The 25,132-nt window shown below is 41.5% G+C and overlaps 1 protein-coding gene across 16 annotated transcripts in view; it reads right to left on the bottom strand.

The window, feature by feature from the left end:
- celf4 (CUGBP, Elav-like family member 4) overlaps window positions 1-25,132 on the bottom strand; it is an 82,417-nt gene that overhangs the window by 4,009 nt on the left and 53,276 nt on the right. The window contains exons 3-12 of one of the 16 annotated variants that reach the window (XM_069510858.1): window positions 15,515-15,563; window positions 9,266-9,394; window positions 8,301-8,380; window positions 7,820-7,978; window positions 7,353-7,491; window positions 5,902-6,054; window positions 5,366-5,476; window positions 2,986-3,048; window positions 2,485-2,565; window positions 896-1,039 (exon numbers count right to left, since the gene is read on the bottom strand). In XM_069510858.1, coding sequence (XP_069366959.1) covers window positions 896-1,039; window positions 2,485-2,565; window positions 2,986-3,048; window positions 5,366-5,476; window positions 5,902-6,054; window positions 7,353-7,491; window positions 7,820-7,978; window positions 8,301-8,380; window positions 9,266-9,394; window positions 15,515-15,563 — 1,108 coding nt within the window. The remainder of the gene's footprint in view (window positions 1-895; window positions 1,040-2,484; window positions 2,566-2,985; window positions 3,049-5,365; window positions 5,477-5,901; window positions 6,055-7,352; window positions 7,492-7,819; window positions 7,979-8,300; window positions 8,381-9,265; window positions 9,395-15,514; window positions 15,564-25,132) is intronic. The other 15 variants (XM_069510841.1, XM_069510807.1, XM_069510826.1 and 12 more) reach the window with 15 other exon arrangements.

Genomic DNA, 25,132 nt, shown 5'->3' with positions numbered 1-25,132 from the left:
ATGCTGTGGGGGTGGTTTTTTTGTTAAAGGGACAGAGAGACTGGTCAGGGTTGAAGGAAAGCTAAATGGAGCAAAGTACAGAGATAAAATTGATGAAAACCTGGTCCAATGCGCTCAGGACCTCAGACCGAGCTGAAGGTTCACCTTTCAGAATGACAACGACCCTCAGCACACAACCAAGACAGCACAGGAGTGGCTATCGGGACAACTATCCTTGAGAGTGTCCTTGAGTGGCCAGAGCCCTGACTTGAACCCTCTTGAACATCTCAGACGAGACCTGAAAATGTCCACTCACTGTCCCTATCCAACCTGACAGAACTGGAGAGGAGCTGCAGAGAGGAATGACAGAAAACACCCAAATCCAGGTTTGCAAAGCTTTTCTGCGTCATAGCCAAAAAGAAGAGGCTGTACTCGCTGCAGAAGGTTCTTCAACTTACACTGAATTAGGACTCTGAATACTTATGTCATTGTGATATTTCAGTTATTCCTTTTTAATACATTTAAAATAAATTTCCAAAAATTCTATTTTTGGGTGTTGAGTTTGGATTGATGAACAATTTTAGCATAAGACTGCAATATGAACCAGAAAAAGTGAAAGGGTCTGAATACTTTGTGAGTGCACTGTATATTACTGAAATATTTATCAAAATAAAAAATTAGTCAGAGCTTCAAAAGAAAACAGCTTTAATGATTAATAGAGAAATCCAGACACGCTCATTCTCCATTCCAGCTTTTGCACAACTGTTGAGAAATTCTCCACTGTTTTCAGTTTTTAAAGAGAGGGTGTTGAGAGGTTAGGAAAGGGGGTGTTGACTGCAGTAAAGAAGGTGATTAGTAAAAAGAATAATCAGAATAAATAACCAATAATCTTTTGGTTTTGTTCATTTTTACCCACCAAAGCATTTACTTTGGTTTGTCGCCCGATCCACAAACACTTTGGAGGAGATGACATTACCGAAAGGCAGGAACATCTGCATCAGCTCTCCATCCCCAAACTCCTGAGGGAGGTGGTAGATGAACAGGTTGCAACCCTCTGGTCCTGCACATGGAAACACAGAGGGAGACATGGAGAGAGAGAGATGGGGAGAAAAAAAAAGTGATAAAGGACAAAGGTCAGAAAAAGAGAGACGAGGAAAAAAGAAATCGGAAAAGGTTGACCGTGGCAGGAGCAGAAAGAAAATGCTAAATCATAGAAATACAAGAAAATATTGAAAGTAGAGATTAAAAAAATAAAAAGGATAGAACATCGATTGTGTTGTTCTCACTGAATTCAATTAGTTGGTAAAGTGTGATATGATATACATATCATGCAGTATGGGCCAATTTGGACACAGTTAAACAACCCAATTAATTGACTTATTGAATCATAGAAAAGCAATCTGGAACTGTTAGATTATATAGATTTATTATTTGCATTTTTCAAGCAAATGTGCCAAGTATGCCTTTCAGTTTTTCTATATTAGGTGATGGTAGATTATATCTTTGGGTTTTGAACTGTTGGTTGGATGAAACATTTAGAAAAGTCATACTGTGCTTTAAATAAGTGTGATGGGTAACTTCCTCTATTTTCTGATGAAGCAGGGGCGGAAGCTTTGATTTGCAAATATGAGATAATTTGCTTTCCTGTGAAACTCATAAAAAACACCACACCACTGTATCCTTTGCACAAGCAAACACCAACACTGTCAGAAAAGAAGATGAAGATTTGAAACCAATTTTTCAGGGATTTTAAAATACCTTGTTCACTGACTTCTATGTTTGCGTTGTGATTATCTTCCTTGAAACATCATCACTCCCTCATGTTTGGCATGGGAGTTACAAAATAAGCACTTCAAGTCAAAATGCCGTCATCAGTGGAAAATCCTTTTAGGTTGTTTGACAGTTTCTGTTTTAATAGAAAACTCAAGTTTTCATTTTTACAGCTTTAAAGTATAAATAATTGAAAGACTCAATGCTTAAATGGAAACCCCTGGGATGCCACAGCCGTTTAATGATTTGTATTATTTTGTTTATTTTCCACAAGAGGGCAGTAAGCCCCCGAGCATGGGTGTCCCAGGCATCCAGTCACTGAGGTCATTGAGTTCACAAGTAGGTTTACAGCTCAGTTTGAAACACTCGGAGTGTTAGTAAAGTTAGTTACCCACAGACAACTAAGATATACACTATACAATCAATCATCTCTGAATGTTATTTTTTAAACAATGATTATACAATTTTTATATAAAAATGAAGAATTCAAGTTTTGTCTAATAATTCCATACTGTGGTCTATATTATATATGATTCGTGTCACTGTATTGAATATTTTTCATGTGAAATCATACATGGAAACAAAGGGAGGACTGTGATTTCCCTTGATATTTTTAAACACGCCTGTTTATTCCATGGCTACATAAAAGATGGATAGAGAAGAGGTAAATATAAGTATATGTTTGCAGCATACATGAATATTTAGGAGTGAAAGGTGGGAGTGTGCATGCGTTACCTTCTCGTTGCTGCTGTGGAATGATGGGTGGAGGGTGGGGGAAGGCTTGGCTGATCTGGCCATATGCAGCGGGGTAGGCTGCTGAGACACATACACACACAGCACGGATCAGATAACAGTCATGACTAACACACACACACACACACACACACACAGTTGGATACATACAAACAACGTGATATATGCAGGGGCACAGCAGGCAATCGATCAGATAACAGACAATAGAGTCTACATGTTACACACACACACACACACACACAAAGTGAACACAACATAGAGAATACATTAATGTGGAGCGACTGAACCACTTAATGTTACATGATCAAAATTCAAATTAAAACAAAGACAAATATTTATCTCCCTGCTTTTATTTCTGTCTGTCATCCCCACAGTCTTCCTCTCTCTCTCTTTCTCTCTCCCTCTCTCTCTTTGTCTCACCCACACTTGCTCACATGAACGTTCACACACAGATCAGTGCTGCGGCGAGAGTGACAGACAGACCTGCATACTGCTGGACTCCTGTGTAAGCCTGCTGGAGAGGATCAGCTGCAGTGGGACTTTGAGCTGCTCCAACAGAGACACAGAGAGGGAGAAGACAGAGGGGGAGGTGGTGGTTGTGGTGGTGGAGGGGAGTATGGATGGATGGATGTGTATGTGTGTGCGTGTGTGTGTGAGAGTGTTGGGGTTTGTGAGGCACAGAGAGAGACGGAGGGAGAATGTAGATGGAGGAGAGGGCACGGAGGAAGGCGGGAGTAATATATAACAAGGGTGAGAGGGAGGAGGGATGGAGAGAGAGAAGAACAGATAGGAGAAGAAAAGCAGAAAGGTTAGAGAACGGAACACTGTGGTGTCAACTCTCCTTGCTTTCAATGTGTGAGGAACTGAATTCTGAATCTCTCTCGCTCTCGCTCTCTTTTGCTGGGCTTTTTAATTAATGCGCCATCCAGTGCATTCTCACCCCCCCAACCCCTGGTAGACAAGCAGAAAAACTGCACACGTTTAAGGACCACAGGTAAAACGAAACAACAAAGAAAAACAACACACGTCTCCACTGTCACCACAGGAAAGGAAAAAGAAAGTTTCATGAACATAAACCTATTATACACAAATCCTATTAAGAAGAGATGGATTTATCTCCCTGACAATCTGGTGCAGTTAAAACATGGAAAACAGCACAAGTACCATACACACTCACAACACTGGATGCACCTGTTGCTATGACTGCACACGTAAGAGATACAATTAAAACTGAACATTTCTTCCTGAACACACACTGGTAACTACCACAGATGCTGTGCCACACTTTATAACCACCCATCTGTATACATAGTACATGCACAGTAAGTATACCACTGAGGGAACAGAAAGGCACACACACACACAGACACACACACACAAACACACACACACACACACACACACACACACACCAATAACCCCACTGTCACCAAAGAACCATAGAGATACTGAACACACCGTGTACTAACAGTGCTGAGAGACGGCAGGATAGCCAACAAAGGAGAAGTAGGGGCTCAAATATTAAGGGTCTGTAAACATTTTACAGCTTGTGAAGTCATGTTCGGAAATAAATTCAAAAGGCTGTGATTGTGTGTCATTCTCCGTAAACCTGCGAAAATACATTTGCATGAGAGATTGAGAGGTTGTGAATGTGTAGAAGAGTGGTCACGTGAGGCAGACATAAGATGAAATTAAATTGTGCTTTTGGTATTGTTGGTATAACAAAAAATAAATCATGCACTTACATATAGATACCTACTACTTTACGTTAGATATTATATACTTGTTATTTTTATGCTGAATATTTATGGACACATTGCGTATAAACTCAAATGCAACATAGAAGATAGACTGTCTGTACTAGTGTAGCAATAATGTACAAATAAAAGGAGTTTACATAAAAAAAGCCTCGGTCAACATCAGTCTATATAATCTTTTTTTTCTAATTCTCTCTTTATTTTTTTTATATAGAAATTACACATGGTCCAAATATATAAATTATACTTTTTTAGGGCTCTTTTCTATTCTACATTTGTAACCAAAACATTGCAAACTGAATTTAAACATAATATTGATTCAGTTTGGGAATAATACAGGTATTAAAATGTGTGTCAGTCAGTCTCAGTAATTCCAGATGTAGAATCAGGGTCAAAACTTTGTAATTTACACTGATCAGCTACAACATGAAAACCACCTGTCTAAAACAGTGTAGGTCCCCCTGTACCACAGGATACAAAAACCAGCTCTGACCCATTGGAGAATGGACGCAGGACTTTTGGGGGTGTCCTGTGGTGTTGGGACATTGGCGGCAGATCTGTAGGGTCCTGTGGGTTTTGTGGCTGGGGGGGGCCTCTGTGGATGTGGCTTGTTCCGGCGAATCCTACATGCTTGATCGGATTGGGATCTGGGGAGTCTGGAGGCCGGGTCAAAGCCGCGGGTTCTTTGTCGTGTTCTCTGAGCCTTTTCTGAGTAGTTTTTGCAGCATGGCGGGGGGGGGCACTTTCCCACTGGGTGGTCATGTAACACCAGGATGAATGTCAGGACCTGTGGTGTTCCATTGTAATGAGATGACCAATGTTATCCACTTCAATGGATGTTTAATGTTGTGTCGGATCGGTGTAAATGTGCATGTTTAACTTCAACCTCATGCTGAAGTTTGCTGCTTTGAATTTTAACTTTTTAGTTTTCTGCAACTACAAAACTTTTTGACACATTCACAAACTCCAATTTCTTGTGCAAGTTTACCCAGCTAGAACCCCAGGCTTTTGAAATCACTTCTTAACATTATTTTACAAGCTCAAAATCTTATTTGAGCCCATAGATAGGCAGGATGTAAGGTTGGGGGAGGACAAGGGAGCGCTACCTTCAGAGAGAGAGGACAGGAAGCAGCCACCCTGAACCCCAAAACAACTTCGCGGAGCCACGCCCAAGCCGTTTTTCTCCGAGTCCTCCCTAAAAACCACCTCCTGCAACACTGGGGAGACAAGAGTGTAAAAAAAAAAAAGACAGATTTTTTCTTCCACCTCTTCACAAAAGGAACCAATGAGGTACCAGCCACAGCTCATGACACAAGCGCATACTTAGGCTCCAGCAGCCCATAAGCACCTTTGCCAAATACTCATCTCCTCGACATGCTGCACTGACTATGTTCTACGCACGTCTGGCCTCAGCCTCCTAAACATGCTCCGAGGCGAGTCACGCCTGTAGGCCAGCAGCATGCACACTTTCCTCTTATAATAGGGATTCAAGCTTCAGTTTCACGAAATCATGGTTTTACATATCAAACAGTGCACGGTGTATCAAATGTATACTGCATTATCCTTTAAAAAAAAAAATCATTTCATATTTCTAAGAATCTTTTTATGTTTCCATACATCTAACTGAATAGATCAGGCTTACCAGGGTAATGGTGTATCCCATTGGTGAAGACAGCCTCTGCAGGGGGTTGTCCATTTGCCTGGGGGGGTGGCATGCCAGTAAAACCATTTACACTAATGGGGGAGGGGATGCTGGTCACTGTGGGGGCGCTGATGCCTGGAGGAGTGCTGCCACCTGCAGCCACGGGTCACATGGGCAAAGAGAGAGAGAAACAGAAGCATTCCACGGATTCTTTTTTCCCCCAAAGACATTATGGAGAAGTTTTACTTTGACCGGCTATCTAGTAACTCTTGGAAATGTCAGAGGGGCCGGTTCAGTGGGCCGGTGAAGACACTAAATGTCAGGGGTGATTTCTTGTCCCAGTAGAGCCTTTACTGTGACACAACAGCTATTAGATGTGAATTTCAGACATACTGTATGAGAACAGGGAACACAGTGTTGATGCTATCAAATTGGTACCGATTCTTTATCTGTCTCAGATGACTGGATGTGGTGCCACAATGCATCATGTTCATTTGCACCCCTAAAACTCATCTACATTTACAGTATGGATTCTTTTTTAGGCCCATTTAAATCCACTGCTCTTTGCTCCCTGCTACTGTATTTTCAACTGCAACACACGGTTTCTTTTTATTCTTTACAGATTACTCTCTCTCTTCAGGGACTAATGCAGCTGTGCAGTATGTAGACAGAGAAACTGCACAATGTATGTTATTACTAAACCTGGATTTGTCACTTTGAGAGTCATGTTTGATTTAAATTGCAACCACTGTTCAAAAAAATGTTTGATTCGTAGCGATCTGCTCAAATTCATATTTTGTAGGTTTTTAAGTGCAATAGGTTGAACCTTGTGCTGCACTGGACTCTTATCCATTGCTTACTCTGTTGCCTTGCAAGACTGTTTTTGTTCTCTTGCTAACTTGGAATGGAGAACAGATAATCATGATACCATTAGAGAGGAAATGTGAGGAGGCATTTGAATTAACACCAAAGTTGGAAGATTGTAAACTAAGGCTGTTTTCTGACTTTATAAAATGTAGTTACTTTCCAACAGCATTAGTCTATGCAGCAGAGACCCAGTGTTTGAATGGAATAATGTAAATCCTACATTGTAGTTTAGGATTAGTGCATGTGTGCTGTGTCCCAGTTTGCATAAATTACTCCTCACTTTGAATTTGTCCAATTTTAATGTTTTTGAAAAGTCTATACCCAGGTTAAAAATCATAAGGTTCCCTCTTTGTGATTGCAGAGCTATTGGAAGCCAACTGAGAGCAAAAGCTTTTAAAAGATCACATTTGTCATAATGACTGCATTGGGTGAAGGAAAATGCATTCTTCAAATCTATGTTATGCTTCAGGAAATCCTTGATAATGCACCGTATGTGTGCAGCAGAATATATCCTATTTTCAAGGCACACACAGAAATGGAAACACAGTGAGGTCCTGTAACCTTTAGTCCTCCACTGGTTTTACCTGACGTGGGGGTCAGCGGTGCTCCTGGGAGGCCATTGATGGTCGCCATGTGCTGCATCTGAGCAGCAGCAAAGGCTGCCATTGGACTGAGGTAGCCTCCCTGGCCTACAGACGCCATCAATGCTGCCTGCTGCTGCACCTGCACAGCAGAAGAGAGGGGATCATACAGCGGGTGTAGAATAATGAGAGGAAAGAGATTTAGAGGTTGCTGAGTTACGAAGGAAGGAAAAATTGGAAGGGTTGGGTGAACAAAAGGAAAGTGATGTACAGAATAGAGGCAGGAAACAGACACTATTAACCAGGTATTAAATCTTATGAAATGTGTTATATTTTTCCAAACCAATATTAACAAAGAGTTTTTAAACCTGGGGAGATATAAGACGCTCATAAGTGAGCGAGATTTGAGCCCTCAATTCGATCTCTGTGGTTCATTGAATGAATTACTGGAGATGAAAAAGATGCCTTGCCTGAGCATAGGCTCCGTAGGCTCCAAACTGCAGGGCCATAGGGTTGAAGATGCCCATCTGACCAGCCATCTGCTGCATGCGGCGAATGGTGCGCTCCTTATCCGTGTCGGCGAACTTTACCACCAGACTGGATGAGGCCCCCTGCGCACACACCCACACCCGCACACGCACAACAATGCATGTTAGTGTGGACTTATAGATACAGGACATAAGCTTGCACCTGTCCATGCACACACACACACACACACAGACACACACTCATCTCCTATACATCCTGCCAAAGCACCGGCCTTCGTGCTGTAGCCGGTGCCCATTGCAATGAAATAGTTAGGATTGGTCATATATAAGGGACAAATTTCCTGGCTGGGATTAATAAAGTATAACTTTACTTTAAGAAGGTAATTAAGCGCTGTGTGACTCATCTCTCTACGTGAGTCACCTCTCTCACATAAATCTACAGGCTCACACACAGCGTACTCACAGGCATTGTCTGGCTCCCGTGTAGTGCACTGATGGCTGCCTGAGCTTCAGCGTGAGAGGAGTATTTTACAAATGCACAACCTAGAGAGTGGAAAATGGATGAAAAAGACAAAAGAGAAAAAGTTTGCAAAACATTGCCAGTAACAAGACAAAAAGCAAAAAGTTTCCTGTTTTTTCCTCACCCGGGATTATCTTCCTATACAGCTTGTACAACAACAAGTAAACAAAGCCCTCTATGCTGAGCGGGTTTGTTCCAGAGTTGATCAGCACTCAGTAAGTACGCTAAACATGCCTCTCTGACACCATTAACAACTTGGGATCCTCTGATGGGGCTTAAAATGCCACAGCATTCTGGTGTCGCTTACTATTGACAAGCGCCGTTGATGAATTTGAATGATCAAGTTCCCAGTAATTATTGAGCTAAAACCCACTTAGCCGAGTAAGCTGGCTGATGAGGCCTTGTTAATGGAGCTTCACGGAGGAATCAGAATGATCAAGCCCACTGTAATCATTAGGCTTAGTTATTATCGGACCTCATTGATTGGCTGCTAAGCCCACTGATGAACTTCGTGCAGTGAACTTGTGTTGCACAAAAATTTTGAAGGGACAATTTTCTGGCCTGACATTAAGCCTGATGGTTAATAAGGAGGTTAACTTAGTTTTTTTTTTTTCCTTTTCTCCTTATCAGGCGCTTGTTGACTCATGAGGTGAACAGGGTTCATCTCTAAAGAGTAGCTGGTTCATGTCCTTCATCACTGTGGGCAAAGCTTTCTGATGACACTTGCTGTTGAAACGTACAGATCGTACAGTATACTTATGTAAGCACTGTGTGAAAATAGCCTCTTTTGGCCTCGCTCGACATAGAAAACTTTGCAAAGTCACCATCTTTAAAAGGCCAAATCATTCCTGCGCGGCAGCTTGTGAAAACGTCTGCGGGCTCAAAGTCATAAACAGCGAGAAACTCACCTTTGCTGTTTCCGTCGGGACCTCTGAGGATGGTGCATTCCTCGATGCTGCCGAAGGCCTCGAAGAGGCGCCGCACGTCGTCTTCTGACTGTTGCTTGTTGAGCATGCCCACAAACAGCTTTCTGTCTTCTAAAAGGAAGAGGAATAGGTCACGATCAGAGGAGCAGCAGCGCCTTTTGATATTCTACATGACGACATTCACTAAAACAGAGGTGTGTTCTTCTGTAGTTACATGTAAAAACCTTCAGGGAGAATATTTGTGATTCTATATCGTGCAGTAATTTCCCTTGTGGAAATGAAAGATGACATGTTCACCTGTTCGTTCATGCTACTAACATCTTTGCACTTCATTATAGCGGCACTTTAATGTTATTTCCTGAAAAACCACAGCTTCTGTAGCTGCTACATGCTTCACTGTTTTCAGCAGCTAGTCAATAACTTTCTCCACCTGCTGTTTGTTGCCGGATGTGTAGAGTGCAATAGGTTTGTCAGAAAAGACGGCACCTAAACAGAAAAGCTTCAGACTGTAAAACCGAAACAATTACTTGAAAGACAAACACTTAGTAGAGCTGCTGCAGAGTTGGGTGATATTTCTGCGTTTGCCAGTCTAAGTGACCCTTTTTCACATTACACATAATAATTCCATCAAAAAAACAAATGAGTGCAGCTTCAAGGTTTTAGTATTTTTACCTCCGCCAAGGAGGTTGTATTTTCTTTGGTGTTTGTCTGCTGTCAGATAGCAGCATTACACAAGCACTAAATGGATTTCCACGAAACCTGCTTGAAGGATATGGATCACGGAGGAACTCACTCAATTTTAATGGGCATCCAGGACATTTATTTCACTTTCTCTAAAATTGCAAAATCTCACTAATTTCCCAGGGAAAAAATTCATGGTACTGGATCAAAATAATCAGGCATATTTAGGATATTATGGATGCGTGTGTACACTTTGATTTAATTTAAGGGAACTGTTGAGCCTTGGCAAAGGTCTGAGGTCTTCTGAGTGCTATTCTAGTTAACAAAGGTTTTATGTTTATAGGCCATCAGCTCCATTTGAAAAACAGAAATCAATTGTACGATAAGAACATCAACAGATACAGGTCTTGATTTTACATTTAGCCCAAACGTGGGATTTGAAATGTGTTACCTTCAGCATCAAATATTAATGGCTCTAATGGCTCATGCCATATTCAGTGGTACTTGCTTGAACATCTGTGGCAAAGTACAACTTTGGATGGAGTTACTTGTGTATTAATATTACTGTAGGAGCTATTTCATTAGTTTGATATATTGTGATTCTTATTATTTGTTATAACTGCATTTATATTCTTAGACACTAGGTGGCACTAAGCACTAGACCAGGCAGGATTCACAATAAAGGTAGCAGGTGTGTTAATGAGGGGAAGCACCAGGAAGAGAAATGGCTTCTTATGAGGAGAAGCACGTGTTTATCTTGGTATTTCAATGGGAAAATAAATCTACCACATCGTGAATTCAGCATGGACAATAGTCTTCTTTAATTGCCTGAGTACAACCCAGCTACACTGGTGCCTCAGTGGCTTTTTGTTAAGTTTATTCAGGAAGAAACATCCTTTGGACAAACAGCCACTAAGAGTAAAACTAAAAGTAAAACAAATCCCACCCTTGGAAAAAAGAACTTTGGAAGAAGAAAACTGGAAACAGGAACATCTGTTGGATTCTGTGGATTTCATGTGGATGTGCATTCTTCAGCGCACATTATTAAAGATAAGCTTTCACCGTCGCGACAAACACTGGACCAGGAGAGCCACGCAATACAAAGTACAGCCGTGCCAAAGCAGGAGCGCACCGTGCCAAACGGAAACGCCGCGCACGGAGCGCGCAGCGACATGGTATGTGCATCGGATACACAGTGACTGTAACGGTGCATTGGGAAACGGCACAGTGATGGGAGTTGACGTTCACGTTGCATTGCTCAGCTTTGTGCTGTGATGGCGGTAATTGTGTCGGCTCTGTTGCTCAGATTTGCGCTGATGGTCTGAGTTGCTGCTGCGGTGTTTGTTGGTGGGCCACTATATATTTACGAAGGAGTCTTTGCATTCCGGGTTTGTGATTTAATGTTAAAAACGCACCCCCCTGTTTTTCTGTGTTTCAATTAGAAATGGAATCAGTGTCTGATTAAGGCAACAAAATGATCTTTAGTTCAGTTTCTATCCTCGGGGAGGTCAGTTGGCACTTTGCCCTCAGCAGGCGCTCTTGTCACAGATGCTCATGATGAAGCCTGGCAAAGTTTGCCTAATGGCAATGACACAATGTCCACTCACATCATATTCATTCATGAACCAGGAAACTTATGTTCACAACCAAGAGCCTTAACCCCTGGTGAGAAAAAATATTATTAAAAGCTGATATTTCTCTGACAATCACAGAGCTACCAACAAGTTCTGGCCTAAAGCTGCAGAGCTCCACGTTTTAGATAACACACTTCTACAATGAGTGAATGTTCTGGTTGTTCATTTCATTTTTAATTTAAGGCAGCCTCAATTTAACAATTCTTTTCGCTTTTGTAAAAAATAATAGGCTTTGCATTTACTTCTTTTTTGTGGACAATGGTGTGATCTGGGGAACGATATTATGGTCTTAATAAGAGAGAAAAAAAACCTGAGGGTTTTTGGAAATGTCATACATGAGAAGAACAATGATACCATGCATTGTACTAAAGGTAAATCTCTTATAGTCTGAAATATTTTCTTGCTTTATTTTATTGTAATTAATGTTTACTAAGTTGTGAATGTTTTTTCAGAAAATCAAAATCGGCTTTATTGGTCAAGTATGTCTTAACATACAAGGAATTTGACTTTCAGTTTACTTATATAGAAACAGACATGAAGCTATGGATGTGGACAACAAAGGAAAAAGGCAATAACAGAACAATATGGTGCAGGGTCTCATGCACAACATCCTTGTATCTCTTTCAGAATTGACATGACGTGATATTAACTACTGACATGAATGACAATCCATTGGTTGGACTTGTCACACTAATGGGACACCACCTATAGTTAAAGAATTGTGCCCATCACAGGTATTAGATAAGACAGATGTGGTGGTCTGCCTGTCCTCAGGTCCACATTTAATTAAAATTTAATTGAACTGTGAGTTAAGTTGCATAGTTTATCCGAGAGGCTTCATTTAAACGGAGCGTCACAGTCGTCGTTGTGATTATTGTTAAATGTGCATCACATTAAGGATGCTGGTGCCTGTTACACAATAATGTGACAGCAAGTTTAACTGAGAAACAGATAAATAGGCAACAATAAATATATTGAAAGTGGAAGAATAGTAGTAAGTCAGAGGTTATTCCATCAGACAACATGGTCACACCACATTTAGAATAAAATGCCCACTTTTCTGTGCATCAGTTAAAACATGTATTTACATATGTTCATGGTTCATATGATCAAGTCACACATCACCAGTTTAATACACATAGCATAGCAACCATCCACTTGCACTTAGCAATTGCAGCTTTCTTCGATCTTAAAAAGGAGATTTCAGAACATTTCATGAAGTCACAACGGAAGCAACTCATAACCTCGACCACATTTATTTTCCCCATTTTTTTCTTTACAATTAAACTTTTTATGCTGTCAAAAATAATTTCTGAATGATATAATCAGAGACACGTTTTAAATGCATGGGCTTAAATGAAATACGAGCAGACGGAGGTCGAGCATTAGTTCATTAGTGTGAGCACATGACGGCGTGATTGAGTCACTGAATAAGTGTTTGAGGGAGATCGTGAGGCAGATGGTGAAAGTGTGTTAGTGCACAACAGCAGCAGATGTGTCAGTGTGCAGGACCGTCTGTTTTTACGTTACACAGATTCTTAGCTGTGTGGAAATGGATGTATATGTTCGGAAATTAATGAGCCTCAGTGCAATTGCCTTAGAATGCGTTCTGTGACTTAACATGTGTATAGGTGTGGGTAAATATGTGTGTGCATGCATGCGTGCCCAGGGTCCGTTCCTCCCTGCTTGTGCCTGACAGGGTGTCCTTGCCGAGTCAACAAGACTAATCTGCGCTCTGGCCTTGCATTGGGGATGGTGGTGTGTGTGTGTGTGTGTGTGTGTGTGTGTGGGGGGGGGGGGGTGTTTACGAGAGTGGAGCACGCATCATGAGTGGTGTGGAGGATGCACACACACGCACACACAAATCTTTGTCTGTTTGCTCCCCCCTCATCTTCTCACACACATACACATTCACCTCATTGGTGGCCAAAGTCTACAGTTCCCCAGGGAAGACACCAATAAACATTACATCTTTCTCAGGAAAGGACTGTTAACACACTCGTGCACACACGCACGCACACGCACACACACACGTACACACACACACTCAGCTGGAGAGCAAATCAATATACACCAGAGTCTTGACAACGATGTAAACCTCTCTCTCTCTCTGAGACAGCATCTGACAATGACTCTCCCTGATTTCCCTCCACTGTAATATTTAGAGGCAGTTGTATTACCAAGAATCATAAATGTATTTGTGTCTGATTACATTTTTTTAACACAGTAGTAAACAGTAGTTATTTTTATCATAACATTATCATTTGCATCATTCACATTTCAGAGAGGAATATTGTACTTTTTATTCCAATGCACTTCTCCAGTAATTATTTGTTAATGTCCAGATTAATGTTTTTGATCCAAAAAAGATTTTCAAAACTACTGTCTCTCAATCTCTTTGGTTTGGTGTCCATTACAAAAGAGCAGTGTCTAGTTGGGGCCCAAGAAGGATTTTCCAAATAAAACTCAAACATTAAAATAGCTGCTCAAGGTCCATAAATGTCAAATTATAAATTATTTCCCCCAAAATAACAATGTGTTTTTCTTCTTTCTTTTCTTCATTTATCATCTTTCTGACCACTAACTGACCCACAGCGAGCCCGTTCCTTAATTTAAGAGCCACTGGGCCAAATACCTTCATATGTCATATTTCAATAAAGAACCAACTCCAGCTGTGATAGTAAAATGCTATTTACACTAATGTGTCAGTATTAATGCCCTAATAATATATTATAGTCTAATGTCAAATTAATCGCAGGAAAGAACTTGTATTTTGAGTAAACTTTATGAATAATATATATTTTTTTTTTCTACGTCCACCATTTAGAAATGCACAACTCTGGCACTATCTTTGGATGGAGGGATTGAGAACAGCAAAGAAAAAGACCCTATGTAGAATAGAGGAGTAGTTTAGAAGTGCGCTGAGGTTATACATGCAGAGAAAGATAGACACGAATAACCGACAGAGGTATGGACGTCCTGCATTGCCCTCACTTTGCTTCCTCAGACTCGGTGCTCGCCTCTGTTCCATCCCACTCCATCAATCATACTCACAGCTCCACCAAACTAAATAGAAGAGGATGTTGCACAATCTCCCCTCCATTCCTTAAAAGTTTTTTTTTCTTTTACAGGCTAACACCTCTCTTTCAGTCCCTGTGCTTCTCCCCGCTTATCAACCTACAGGTCCTTCCAACTCCATCTTTTTTTTCCTACCCCCTCTCTTTGCTTTCCTTCTTTCTTGTGGTTGAAGAATCACTCTGGTGCCAATTATATTAACAACTGCAAAGTTTGAAAGTCTCCAGCCAAAAACGGTTAAACTACATCAATCTTCTCTTGTACAGTCCATTGATTGGTGTCAGGAGCGGGTCACTATATGTCTAGACATTGAAAATCAGCTTTAAGCTGTCTTAGCTGTCAATACAGCACGACACACACACACACACACACACACACACACACACACACACACACACACACACACACACATATACCACACCAGACAGGCTGCCACACTGTCATTCACCCACATCTGTCATTTGAATTCATTTGGTCAATACAAACTTGTGACATTAATCATTATTGATGGTGTTTGACGGAAAGAAGTGACTTGTTTCCCCTCCCCCTCGCATGACAAGACACACTTGTGTAGGTTTCTGTGTGTAAGTTGCATGTATGTGCATCAGTGCATATGATGAAACTGCTAGAAATGAGGCCATACCAGCTAAGAGCATACAGCAAAATAACATGTGGATACTGGAGCTTCCAGCCATGCTGCCAGAATGTGTTGAAGCAGGGCACCGTGTGATGGGACAGATGATAGAGAGGCTGACATGTACAGGCAGTGTGTTTGTAGAGCTTCAACGAAAGGAGGAAAATAGAAGAGAAAAAGGGGAAAAGAAGGAAGGGCATACAGTACCTCCTCGGCTCTCACTGTCTGCTGGCTTCACCTGGATCGGTCTGTTCATCTGTGACAGAGACAGAGAGAGGTCAAATAATAGAAAAAGAAGGAAACAAGAGACAAAGAAGCCAGTTACCATCAAGTACTCAAATAATATCACATGCTTTTACCCTCCTCCCCCCTCTAAAATCACTTTTTTGGTTTCACTCAGCCAAATTGCGGGTAAAGTGTATTGAAAATCTCCAAAGCTGTAGCACTTATAGCCATTGGGGGGATAGCTGGTTGGGAATATGGGTTGGAAATATTATTTGATCTGAGATGAAAGGAGAGAGAAGGGTTGGAAAGGGGGGATAAGCAGAGGGATGAAGGGAATGACTGATAGAGGGATGGTGTAGGTAACTCTGGGTCAGCGGTGCTACTGTGACTGTGTATCATCTTGGTGGCTGCTTCTGGATGCAAAACATGATTCATGTGGTTTATGTGCATGAGATAGTATATTGTTGTGGATCTACGCACACATGTAGACACACACAAACACTTGCACCCACATATATGCAGAAAAGTCAACACACAAACAAAGTGTCAAACTCCTGGGCCTCACTACAAAATTTCCTTGCACCATCTTCTCTTAGCTTGGCACACACACACACACACACACACACACACACACACACACACACACACACACACACACTGTTCCCCCAGTGTGTCCACCAAGGCCCTCCTTTCATTTCACTCCTGCATGTCAAACCTTCCCTCTCCACCTCTCCACTCTGCTAAACGTTCGGCGGCAATCAATTTTTAATAATGCCAATCGCTACACTGCCAGGAGGAGCGGAGGGGGAGCGAAGTGGGAGCAGTGGGGTTGGACAGGGTTGGGGGGTGTATGTGCGTGCGGAGGAGGGTTGGGGTGGTTGTGGTGTAGGAGGGCTCGAGGAGAGGAGAAAGCTGAGGGGGAAGAGGGAGGAGGGAAAGGTCAAGGTTCTGTGTGATGCAGCATCATTGTTTTGTTAAATGTCATTAAATCTTTTTATTTTGGGTTTTGCTGATAAAGTTGTCCTCATAATGAATCTTTAAGTGTTCAGATGATTCACCAAAGGCAAAAAAAAAACCTTTGAGCGCGAGGGCATGATGTTGCGACACAAACACAATTAATACTCAGACCTTCTCCCTCTTCCGGAGCTTTTGTGCTGCTAATATTAAATCTCATAATTCTCCATAACGCTTATTTAAAATGGAGTTAGTCGCTCCTCGCTCTCCCTCATCTCCTCCCTCTCTTGGATAGCTAAGAGAACCCTACTAATGTTTTTAATGTGCTGTGATGCATTATTTATCAGACCGGCTGTTGATATGGAAAAAGGATGAGAGCGGATAAAGAAAATGGGGAATGGAAGAAAGGGAGTTAAAAATTAGTTAAAAAGAGAGAAGAGAGAAAAAATATAAGAAAAAAAAAAAGAGGGAAGCGAATCAAAAAAAAAGTTTGAATTGGAAAGAAAGTGACCAAAAGAAGGATGAAACGAAGCAGGGTGGGGGGGGGAAGAAGAGAAACGAATTTGGAAAAAGTAAAAAAAAAAAAAAATGAGGGTGATGGGTGTGAGGAGAGAGGAATGTAGTAATAAAAAAGGAAGAGGGTAAAAGGAGAGACACGGCAGAGGAATGAGGAAAAGAGGACATGAGGGGGGGTGTGAGGACATAGATCAGAGAACGGGACAAGGTCAACCCAGTGCTCCCATGGGGCCTATAAGCCTGCATACATATCAGCGCTTTTACCGTGACCCATACAAATGGTCTGGCCTCAATCTGACCTAATTGTGTTCCACTGCCACTGGTTTTATATGCAAGCACTGGTGTTAACCTGCACTCTAATGGCACTAACTCTCCAAGGTTCTGTTCAATTCGTCCTGGTTTTAATCTCTGCATCGAGATTTTAGGGACTGTACGAAAATGTGTGAAATGAACTTTGTTTTACTTTTTAAAGGTTTTACATAAAAACAACATAACAGTGCTGAAGACCAACTCCGTTTGTGATCCATGCCTCGTGTTAAAGTTACCCTATGGAATAGGATGGGATACCAAAAACTTAAAACACCCTTCCCTGCTCTCCCAAAAAACACTGTCCTTCTGTCAGCAAAAATTTTAATTAAAATACCATCGCTATTGTCTGTCCTCCCTTCACCTAGCAAGTTTTGTACTGAGCCTTATAACTGTTTTCAGCTATGAAGCGTTTCTAAAAATAAATGTGCACCTCTTTCTCCCTAATATCTAGAAACCAGTGAAGCGACCTCACATATTCACCCTTGAATCCCTTCATTTGTCACAACTTGTTCAGCAGACACATGCAAAATGTCTTCTCACAATTTTTTTTAGATACAGTTCAAAAATAAAAAAAGTTAAATGTCTAAACCATTATTTTGTCAATGACAGCTGAGTGCACTTTCATGGACTGACTATCAGTGGCCTCCATTATCCCGGGCACATAAACTGCTTCATGGTCAGTTTTATCATCCTGCTCATAATAGGGTGAGTTAGCACCAGCCCACTGGACAACTGATCCCAAAACAGTTGTTAAGAGCAGACGCTGACTAGCACGGATTACTCCCAAAGGATTGTCTGTGCTGGATTTGGCCATAGCCAGATGGCAGCATTGAGCAGCAGAAGCGACACAATATATAAACAATACGACAAGCTCTCTTTAGCCTAACGCTGGAATGGAAATAAAATCTCATCTACATTGACACAAAAAGGCACCGAGAGACAGACCCATACACACGAACAGGCACAAGAATGTAACCTTACATGAGTAGGCATGCAAGCTTACACACACACACACACACGAGCTTGGCCCATGCACAAACATGCAAAATTACAAATAGGCCTATGCATGCAAACATTCATGGAAACATATAACACATAAGTACACACGCGCACACACAAAAGATATGTAAATGTATTCTTGCAAGTCAACACAAGCAGCAAATTGGCTCATCTCTCAGCATGCAGATCTAATACCTTGTTTGTAGCGCGCTTTTCCACCTCAGCCTCGTAAATGTGACCGTCTATTCATCCATACACATGCCTTTAAGAACAGGATGGAGCTCCACACACACACACAGACACACACGCCAACACAGGCAAAGCTCCATTGTTGCTCAAAGTCCACCTCAGCAGCCTTGTGTTAGAGTGGCCTTGGTGTACCACATGATCGACAGCTCAAAAAGAACTGCGGCTACACAAATGCATTGGCGCGCACACAGACACACCATGCACGTTCTAGCTACACTTCTCTGTTGATTATGTAACTCAATGACAGCGCTCTGCCTCAGTGCTGCCATAGATTCTCTGCTAACTAGAAGCTGAGGGAATTCATGGTCTGCACGCAGTCTGTGCTGTACCAAACTGGTGAGTCATTCTTCTGAATCAGTCTCGCACGGCCTGAATGTGTAGCGAGGGGACACAAGATTAGCTGAAAACAGTTTGCTTTATTTGATTCCACCTTGAAACGGGACAAAATTGAAGTTCTTGATCCGAGTTTTGCTGCTTACTGTATTGATTTCACTGCGTATGAAGTACAACAACAAAGTTACAAAAACAACGTTATGATGACAACTCTATGGGATTTCTATCCGCTGAATTTCTGTGCAGTAGCTTGTTATGTCAAATGTGCTTCAAATTCAGTTTATTACAAGTTGCCCAAGACGGTGCAAGCGCTCGCATCCACAACAACAACACACACAGAGCACACACCGGCAGGGACACGCACGAGTCGCTCACACAGCCATCATTGTCTGTGAAAAAGCAGAATATTGAAAATATGCTTTGCGAAACACGGGAGAGGAGGTAGGATTTTCTCATTTTCACCCTCCTCTGGCAGATGTGTTTTTGAGAGAGAGAGTGGAGCAGTGCAGGCCAGGTCATTTCATTATCACAGTGAGAAAGCACTCCATGAAACTCTCCCAGGGAAGCAAGGAAGGCTGCCTTCATAATGTTCCCCCTCTACTATTGTCAAAACTTGCTCTATTTTACATTCTGCAGCTGAAGGATCCCATTTTTTTCTTTTACATTCCAAATGCTTGCATTCCGTCTTCGTCCCATTTGAGGTGTGTTGAGTTTTTTTCGTGCTCTCACTTCATACATATATTTACAGTTTTTTAAGTGTTTTTGAAGACATCTGGAGCAGCTATGTTGAAGTTCCTCTCTTTGGCATTGATTTAAAAAAAACAACAACTTGTCTCGTCCTCAAAATTACATATTTAGAAGTTGTTGTTTTTTTATGATTCTGTGCTGGAACAATACCAATGGGTCTAAGTGTAACCGAATGCCCGTATTCATATTGTCAAATGAATCACTGGCACTCGACCCAGATCTGCTTTCCAAAAGTATCTCAGCATGCAACACACAACACTCATCGTGGGATGGAAACATGCCAATGGAAACATTAGCTGAACAAATATGGTTATAACCCTGAGATGCTTTTGGGAAACTGGGCCCTTGCATGGAGCAGTAGAAAAAAAAAATCCTGTTTGGAAGATTAGCTGAACAAACTAGAAACATTTAGCAGGTATGTAATAGATTTTACAAAGAGGACAGCCTATTTTAAAAGTATTGATTTGACATTAGTTCACAGAAGCGTTATAATCGCATGGGATACCTTCCTACATTCCCAGCAAAGCTCCTACATGGAACGACTACGTGGATAATTTCCCTTTTTTTAATTTGACTTTTGCAGCCTCTGGAGTCACAGAAGTATTTTACAGCATCTGTAGCGAAAGGGCAGCTCACACCCCCTCCCGCCGCTATTACTGGGCCACTGTAGACTGCAGAGAGCAGAGCTGTAATGTGACTAATGGAAGTGGCTTGTGTGAGGAAAGGGAAAGTTATTTTTTCAGCGGCACGAGATGTGTTCATCAGGAGTGAAATTCAGGTCAGTCAGTCAAATAATATCTCCTCATCTCACTCTCACTCAAGTGCTCGGGCTAATTTTGGCAACAAATGTTTTTCCAGTCAAACAAGTCGCTCAGGAGACAGAACTAGCAGAGCACGCATCTTTGTGTAAAACATTAGGGCTGGGAAATATATAATGCTAGCAACATGCTAACTCATGTCCTATTCAGTAGTGCTGCATAGGACATGAGGTGCAGTTGTTGTTTCATGCACTTCTTGATATATGCTGGACGAAAAGTGTTTTACTTATTTCAAAAATGAAAATAAAGCTAGTGAAGACGATTGTTTCTGTTTAAAATATTTTTAGCTCACTCTGTTGACATGCTGAGTCCGATGCAGTGATCACTCAAAGACCTTTATGCACTTGTAAATACATCAGCTCAAGTTACAAAAAACAGCTTAAACAGTAAAGCAGATCCTGCTTTGAGGTGCAGAATATTATAAAACAAAGCTTGTGGAACGTTTTAGCTGACAGAAAAAAAACATAACCTTTGTTTTGGCTGCAAACTACATATTTTCTCATCTTGACAGTCAGTGTTGTTCCAAAACTGAATTACTTTAAGAGCTAAGCTACTTGCACAGCACCTGGACCTTTTGTGTTTTTGGCCCATAATATTGCATAGTAAAAGCGAGCAGGATAAAAGGGGATTTTTATTTATAATTTATATTCACAGTGACACTGTAAGATCGCAAAACTTACAAAGAACTTTCCATTTAATTTTGCCCTGTGTAAAACATTGTCTTTAATTTTCTATTGTATCAATGTCTTCTTGACAATCCTGCATTAAAATAAAGCTGCATCAGGGTTTGGATATTTCCAATCTCTGGGCCAATCGGTTATTGCCCAAATGTGATTGGTCAAACGAGAAGCGGTCACTAGAAATCTTTCCGGCCCAAAATCTTTTAGATCTTTTAGTGCATATTCACATGCTGAATCTGTTTATAGAGTTCAGGATATTTCAAGACTATCTTTCTTCAAACTACTGTATAATTCACTTAATTTATTGCCCATCTAACCGGGACTTCTCCGAGCTCTACTGTGGCTTTTTTTCCTCTTTCCTTCATCCCTTGTAGTACTTCATCCTGACATATGGCCAAACACAAACCTCTCTTTAGATATTTAAGGTAAACATATTTCAGAGAGATCAATGTCTCTGTGGGAGGGTAAAGAAAACTGTAAAGCAAAAAACATCCCAATCTTTTTCCTTTTGTTGCATTCTCTTCTCCTTTATCCCTCATCTTTACAGACAAACAGAGAGGGGCAATCTGTTTCACGTCAGATCGAGGAAGAGAGGAGTATTTTCTGACAATGGGAGGTTCTGGCCCAGTTGTTTGGGCTGGAATTGAGTGGCATGCTGCAGTGAGGCTGAGTGGACAGGAGCAAAATAAATACTAAGAAAAAAACGAATCACCAGATGAATTATGAATTGGCACAGACTGTGCTTTTTAGGACGATCACGCCACAGCATTGAGGTGGCTTGTCGGAGAAAAACATGGCCGCACTGTGCATTATGGCAAATGAGACATCAGGCCTCATTTATCAGTATTTCTTCAAGTTCAAAATGCTGCGGGATGATAAAGTATTGCACCAAAACTTGAACAATAGCGCACATGCAAATGTTTTAATGACTTGTTACTGACTCATTTACGGCTGACATGATTTTGATTGCAGAAATTTAATGACACTGAATAATAGTGACGGATGAGTTTGAACAGCAGAGGTTGGATGTTAAATTATCACACACCCCACAAAATATATCATCCTGAAGCAGAGCAAACCATAATGAATTTATTTGCCGTCTGTAACGCTGAAATCTAAGTCAACTGCAAGAGTGTGAATGAAAAACGCAGCCTGTTTCAATGTGCTACTGCTCGCTCCAGCGTGCCGCTGTCCCAGTCGTGTTTTCCAAGATCACTATGTCTCCACAAAGGCAGGTGAGAGGGAAACCCACAGAGATCATAACAACCCTCTGATCACAGCTGGCTCCTTCATCAACATGGCTTTTACACACTGAACATGACAACAGAGAATGATAGACACGCACACACACGCACACAAATCAAATGCATCCGTGATGGAGAAGTATTTTTACAATAAAATAATATCAAATCAAGACAACTTTTAATTATCTTTTGCCATTTTCCTCTTATTTCTTTAATTGGCAGATGTTGCTTTTGCTTCCTGATTAAAGAGTAGTTCTTTTTGCACACTGAATACTGTTGCTCTGAAAGTACTTTCTCCAACTTTCTCAAGACCTGTTGTTGGAAAAATGTTACAAAACATTTTAAAAGCTGCAAGTTATCACACACCCCCATTCCTCCTCCACTCCTCTCGTTCGCCTGCAGTCGGTTGAGATCAGCATCGCTTTTTATCACATCCATTGTTTGATCCATTTCACACCAGCCCACCTCTTCTTTTTTCCTCCGCCTGTTTTCTTGTTCGTTCACTGGCAAGCAGCCTGAGCGCTCGCAGTAGTGGGACGGCTTTCGAGCAGTTTTGAATGAGAGGTTAAAATGCAAATACGGTGCTCTTTCTCTTTTTCCTTTCTATTCTCGTTCCACGTCTTGTTATTTTTTCCCTTGTTATTCTCCCCTCCTCCTCTTCCGCGCGGATTTATTGTCAAATAGAGTAAATGAGTGTCAGTGGGAAAACAATTTCCCCCCCCCCCACTGCAAGTTAATGCATAATACAGCGTTTCGCCCTGTTTCCCTCCATGTTTTCAATGCTCCTCCTGGATAAGAATCAATGTGGAGTCGGAGGGGATGGGGTTAACGCTTCCCTTGAACGCTTTCATAGGAATGGACAGTTGAGAACTCTGTTGTCACAACGAAGCAGGAGAGAAACAGCACATCATCTCTACCTCCAAATTATTTTACCTCATCAAAACCTGTTATAGCTTCGCACCTGCCTGTGTCGTGCACTTGTAGATAGTCTGCAACCTCACACACTCAAACCTCATGTGCTAATGAGACGCACATATTGATGCAAACACAGAAAACACATCAAATATTCAGTTCTGAGCTTGTACGAGTGTTATATTGTGATGCTTTTGACATAAAACATTGCACCTGACTCTGAACAGAGGCAGATTATCACACCACAGCTTGATCCATCACAAAAAGGAGGCTTTGCTAATAGAGGACACTGTCGGGGTGAGAAACAGACTGCACACACACACACACACACACACCAGCAGGACCCCTTGCGATAGTTACATAATTAGATGTACAGCACCATGGCAATCAACAACTCTGATGTTGCCATGGGGACTATAGCTTTGACTATAAAAAGCAAGGATCTATATGTGGAGGCGGCCGAGGGCGGAGGTGTGGAGCGAGGCGGTGAGAGAAAGAAAGAGGAGAAGACGCAGAGAATGAAAAAGTGTGAGAAAATTGGTGCGAAAGGAGTGAAGGTGTCGCTGAGGGGCTGAGCAGCTCTCGTTTTATGTGCGAGCATGCCTCTATGTGCATAGTGCACCTGCATGTGTGTGATTAGAAGTGTTCAAACCTCTCATATAGAGGTTCTCCTTTGTATGTAGACTTGAAGGAGGAGGGATGAAAAAAAAAAAAGCGACAAGGACAAAATTTGATAGAGTTGGTTAGTGGGGAGGGGGGGGGGGGGCTAACTAGAGAAGGTGTAGAGGACAATTTTCAGCCTCTCTCGCTCGCTCTCGCTCTAAGCTTACTGCATTTCCTGGGCTTTGCAGCATATAATAAAGATTAGGCCAGACGAGAAAGCCATAAATTCTACTTTTCTCTTTTCAGAGGTGAACATAAATCATGGCTGCTACTGGTGTGCCATCACTGGGTTTTTGCTTTTCACTTATCTAATGAAGAAAAAAAAACAAGTTCAAAAAGCTGTCATATATTCAGAACTGGGCAGACTGCTTTCACTTCCATCCCCTCACAACTTTTGTCCTTTTCCACAGCGATCACTGAGGTACAGACGATGAGTGGGTTTCCCATAATTGCTGCGGGAGTATTCATGAGCTGCATATCGCTGGACTGTGTATGTGTGAGTGTGTGCATAAGAAGAAGAGTGAGAGCTGACTTGAAAGGCCTGTGCATATGAAAGAATACCTTAAAGCATATGCAAATGTAAATATAGATTCAAATACCAGCATGGGCAAACACACTTGCCGAGGTAATGCAACTTCTCTAATGTTCAGATACACACCGAAATGCAAACATGCACGCTTTCTTTCCACGCACACTCACACACACTCTTGTTTCTGTCTCAGGGGGTTAGGGGGTGAGAAGATGGTGTTGTAATGAGCTGTCACTCACAATGGCCTGCTCTTGTATTGGAAAAAGACAGAGAGACACACAGTTATGAAAAACAAAAATAAAGATGTAGATGCCTTTTGTTCAATACTGATCTCCATAGAGGTTACATCTGAAAAGGCCTGCCTCATCATTTAATGTGCAGCAAAGTTATAAAAGAGTAATATTACCAGAGCAACTCTGTCCACTGTTACTGTTCTATGTGACGACAATGACACTTTTATTGTCATGTTACCGTGGTAGCACAGGAAATACTGTTTGCCTTGTTAACACGCAGGAGATCTGAGCCCTGATCAAATCATTATTTCATGCTCATTCAGTTTTCTAACAACTGGAACAGAAAAAAAAAATGCAAATGAGAACAACTAAATTGGGACGGAGCCTTGTTAAAACACAGTAGACGTGATTATA

The sequence above is a fragment of the Paralichthys olivaceus genome, chromosome 2 (assembly GCF_024713975.1).
Source record: "Paralichthys olivaceus isolate ysfri-2021 chromosome 2, ASM2471397v2, whole genome shotgun sequence".
NCBI lineage: Eukaryota > Metazoa > Chordata > Actinopteri > Pleuronectiformes > Paralichthyidae > Paralichthys > Paralichthys olivaceus.
The sequence above is the reverse complement of the archived record's forward strand: the minus strand, read 5'-3'. Positions and strand labels throughout refer to the sequence as shown.